The sequence below is a fragment of the Amborella trichopoda genome, chromosome 10, assembly GCF_054954075.1.
Source record: "Amborella trichopoda isolate Santa Cruz 75 chromosome 10, AtrichopodaSantaCruz75HAP2 v2.0, whole genome shotgun sequence".
Taxonomy (NCBI): Eukaryota; Viridiplantae; Streptophyta; class Magnoliopsida; order Amborellales; family Amborellaceae; genus Amborella; species Amborella trichopoda.
Genome location: NC_142345.1, coordinates 24164452 through 24168540, shown reverse-complemented (window position 1 = coordinate 24168540; position 4089 = coordinate 24164452). Strand labels below are relative to the sequence as shown.

Here is a 4089-nt window from a genome sequence, read left to right as displayed (position 1 = left end):
ATATAATCCAAAATTTAAAAATATATATAATGAGACCATTTACTTTTGATATAAGATGGTGACAATCATATTTAACCATTAAATTTAAAATCGGGTGGTTGAGAATGTGTTATTTTTGGGCACAAAGTCTAAAATAAAAATTTTCAAATGTTATACCACACAATCATCTCTGGGACAACGCCATATGATTTTAGGAAAAGTATTTGGTGAGTGCCGATCCACACTATTTTTGTGCAATCTCCTTATAAAATATATTTCAAAGATGTATTTTCAATCCAAAATTGTAGAGTTCAATAATCTCAAGCATGACAATGATTCAAATATGGAGTTCTTCTTTTTCAAAATATGTAAATGCTAATTTTTGAAGGGTGCAATTGGCATACAAATGCATCCGTAGCTGCAGCGGTAAAATATTCTTAGGATTATTTCAAAATCTATTTTTATATCTAATTATAAAATTTAAAAAATTTAAAAATAGTTAAAATCAAGTAGATCTCTAAACACATGAAAATCTTGAAAATGGATGGTGTAGTTAATATGTTGTAAAATGCATTATTTTTTAGACTGAAAATCTTTTTATATTTCATGGTCGATGTCGAGATGATCAATAAAATAGTTTTTCAACATTAAAACTACCTTTTCCAATGGATTTTTGAGTTATATCCGTAGCTATATCTACATTGTAAGGTTGCCATACCATATAAACTTTTTCCTTTTTTGGATTCCTTTGTCACCATCCATTTTAATTTTTAGTGGATGCAACATTCTTTTTTAACATCCATCTTAGAGATGGATATTAGATAGACAAGAGACCGCGTGACAATTGATGAGTCGGCTGACTCACCAAAACCTATAACTTTGAGGTCGTTCCCAAAATATTAGATTAAAAAAAGGCTTTCTTCTTCCTGTCCAAGGGACTAAATGTACAATATTCTCCCGTGGGAGCACAGTATATATATTACTACATGAGCTTAAAGTGTTCGAACCTTATGATTGCCTTTTCTCTACTTACTAATTTTGAATGAATAATAATAGCTTTGCCATAATTTGACTGACTTCACTAACCCCAGATGCGTCTTCTAGCGAAGGATGGTAGGGTTGCAAGAAGCGTTTATTAGTAGGGTCCGGGGCTCCAAACAATCAAAGTAAAGCCTATATTCAAATAGTATTGAGAAATGTGATTTGAATACTAGAAATCTTTGTGATAGCCTTAAAATATATTTTTATATTTAATTATAAAATTTAAAACTTAAAAAACAGCGTAAATCGAGTAGATATGTGAAAACTTGAAATTTTTGGAAATTAACGATCCAAAAATGCATTACAAGATGTACTATTTTTTAACTTGAAATCCATTTTTTTCTCATGCCTATACATCTTGGCGTTGAGATGATCAATTGAAGGATATTTGGACATTCGAAGCAACTGAAATTTTTGAGATAGGCTCTAAATTGATTGTTTTGCGGTTAGTATGGGGCCAAGGTTTTAAATAATCAAATTAGAGCCCACCATCAAATAACGTTGAAAAATATGGTTTCAATGCTGGAAAGTTTCATGAAAGCCTTAAATTATATTTTTATTTTTAGTTATAAAATTTAAAACTTACAAAATAGTGTAGTTCCAGCATATCAATGAAACCTTGAAAATATTGAAAAATGACGGTCCAAAAATGTGTTATAGGCTTACAACACTATTTCCAAATCTTAAAATCCCTTTTTTTTTCTCATGTTCGTGCATCTTGATGTCTAGGTAATCAATTTGATGATATTTGAGAATCAAAACAACCACCGTTTGTGAAAATTTCGAAGTAGGCTCTAATTTGATTGTTTAAAGCCTAGGCACTATATAAACTTTTCCCTACTATTACTATTTTTGTTGAAGGGAACAGTAAAAGCTTGAAAGTGGGAACACTGTCACGTCTCTCTTCACTAATGCTGCCTGCTAAGCTGGCCCTCTCCTTGTCCTCTCTTCTCTCTCTCTTCTTTCTCTCTCTAAGTGCATATAAGTAGTAAGTAAAGTCTGGGAATAATATCTGTCTTCTCACCTCTTTCCATTAGTAATCGACCAAGCTTCCTGTTGATCCCCTCTCATTTCTCTTCTTCACACTCACACAACAGTCTGTATTCCTACGTTTTTCTCTGCTTTCACAGAAGCTATCTTGTGTCATCGCTTTAAGAGATAATGGCGCTTAGAGAGCTGCTTCTATATATAGTTTTGCTTCTGGTTATTTCTCAGGTAATGGCAAGTTTTGGGCCCCATGGGTTTTATTTTGATATTGGTTTTTACTTATAAACTCATGGTGCTACCTTTTGGTTTAATCAGATGTCGTCGCAGTCGTACCAGGACGAAGATCAAGACATTGATCTCAATCAGGTAACAGCATTTTGAGTTTTATTTTTCATGGAGGACCCAAGTAAAATACAAGTGATAGCAGTATCAGTAACCGCTTGGTTTCCTTGGATTTGTGCAGATTCCTGGCAGTGGTGGGAACGGGAGCTCAAAAGTTGGCATAGGTGAGTATGTGGTGTTGTTGATTCAAGTTGAGGTTGAAAAGGGGGGAGATGATGAAGCTTGTTGTGGTTGATGTATGCATTTTGCAGATTGCCCAAAGTTGTGTGGAGAGAGGTGCAAGCTCCATTCTCGACCCAACAGGTGCCTGAGAGCGTGCGGGACGTGCTGCGACCGATGCCAATGCGTGCCGCCGGGCACTTCCGGCAACAAGGAGGTCTGCGGCACATGCTACATCAACATGACCACCCACAGAAACGAATCCAAGTGCCCTTAGACACCCAATCTCTCTCGCTATCTCATCAATGTTATCTTTCTCTCTTCTAAACATATATTTCTGAGGTGTAGTGTGAGAAGCCTTGGTTATATGTATCTACATGTGTGTGTCTATTATGTGGTTTTGCAGAGACTCGGTCTGGCTTTAGTGTGCCCTAGTTGTAATAATCATCAGAAGTATATATGGCTTCATCTCTGTCTAAGTATTTAAATTCATTTAATCTATAAGAAATGGTTATCTTAGCTTCTGATCGAGGGGATAATGGGTATTAATCAAGAAGGGGATTATGTTTGAAAATATATTTTAGAGATGGCCTCCGAAAGACTTTTCTGGCACTGTATTTTCAGCTTAGATTTGGGGTTTTGGAACTCAAGTAACCAGCCTGGATTTTGTGCTCGATTTAAGGATACATGAAGAGCGAGATTGACGGTTCACAACTCTCAGATTTTGTAGGTATTTGGAAAGGAAAATTGTTTCATGCGGGCTGGACCTCATTTCTTCACTATCCTAAAGCTCTCTAAACGTTCAAATTAGGGCCCACTTTTGAATAGAGTCCATGTTTCAACCCCGAAAATCTTTGTGGTAGCTTTAAAATATATTTTTATCTGTAATTATAAAATTATAAACTTGAAAATTAGTGTAAATGGAGTATATTTACACAGATTTGAAAATCTTGAAAATTAATAATCTAAAAATGCGATATAAGATGCACTATTTTCAATCAAGTAACAAGGTTGGATTTTGTGCCCGTTTCAAGGATACGTAAAAAGTGAGATTGTTCAAAACTCTCGGAGTTTATAGGCATTTAGAAAGGAAAATTGTTTCACGCGTGTTCAATACTCTCGGAGTTTGTAGGCATTTAGAAAGGAAAATTGTTTCATGCGTGTTCAATACTCTCGGATTTTGTAGGCATTTAGAAAGGAAAATTGTTTCATGCGCTGGACGTCATTTCTACAATATAATAAAGCATCTCCAAAACATTCAAATTAGGGCCCACCTTTTAATAGAGTCTATGTTTCAACCCGGGAAATCTTTGTGATATCATTCGAAGATCCACAATTGGGGTTTTACAGTCTCAATCAACTATCATCAATATAAAAAGGGAGAGGTTTTTATATGAGGTTGTCTCTTTATATTGTAGAAGTGGGGTGGACCTATAAAATTTACTTAGAGATGTCATTTTGGTGTCGAAAATGTTATGATGGTTTTAAAATTATTTTTATTTTTCAGTTATAAAATTAAAAAATTAAAAATTTTGAAAATAGACGGTTTAGATAACTTGTTAAAAAATACATTCGTTTTTT

The 4089-nt window shown here is 34.4% G+C and overlaps 1 protein-coding gene across 1 annotated transcript; it reads left to right on the top strand.

The window, feature by feature from the left end:
• The first annotated feature begins 2034 nt into the window (after positions 1-2034).
• On the top strand, positions 2035-3027 carry LOC18423417 (cypmaclein). The gene is made up of 4 exons (XM_006828029.4): positions 2035-2235; positions 2323-2373; positions 2471-2513; positions 2601-3027. The coding sequence occupies exons 1-4, from the start codon at positions 2182-2184 to the stop codon at positions 2783-2785; spliced, it is 333 nt and encodes a 110-aa protein (XP_006828092.1). The 5' UTR covers positions 2035-2181; the 3' UTR covers positions 2786-3027.
• Positions 3028-4089: the final 1062 nt, after the last annotated feature.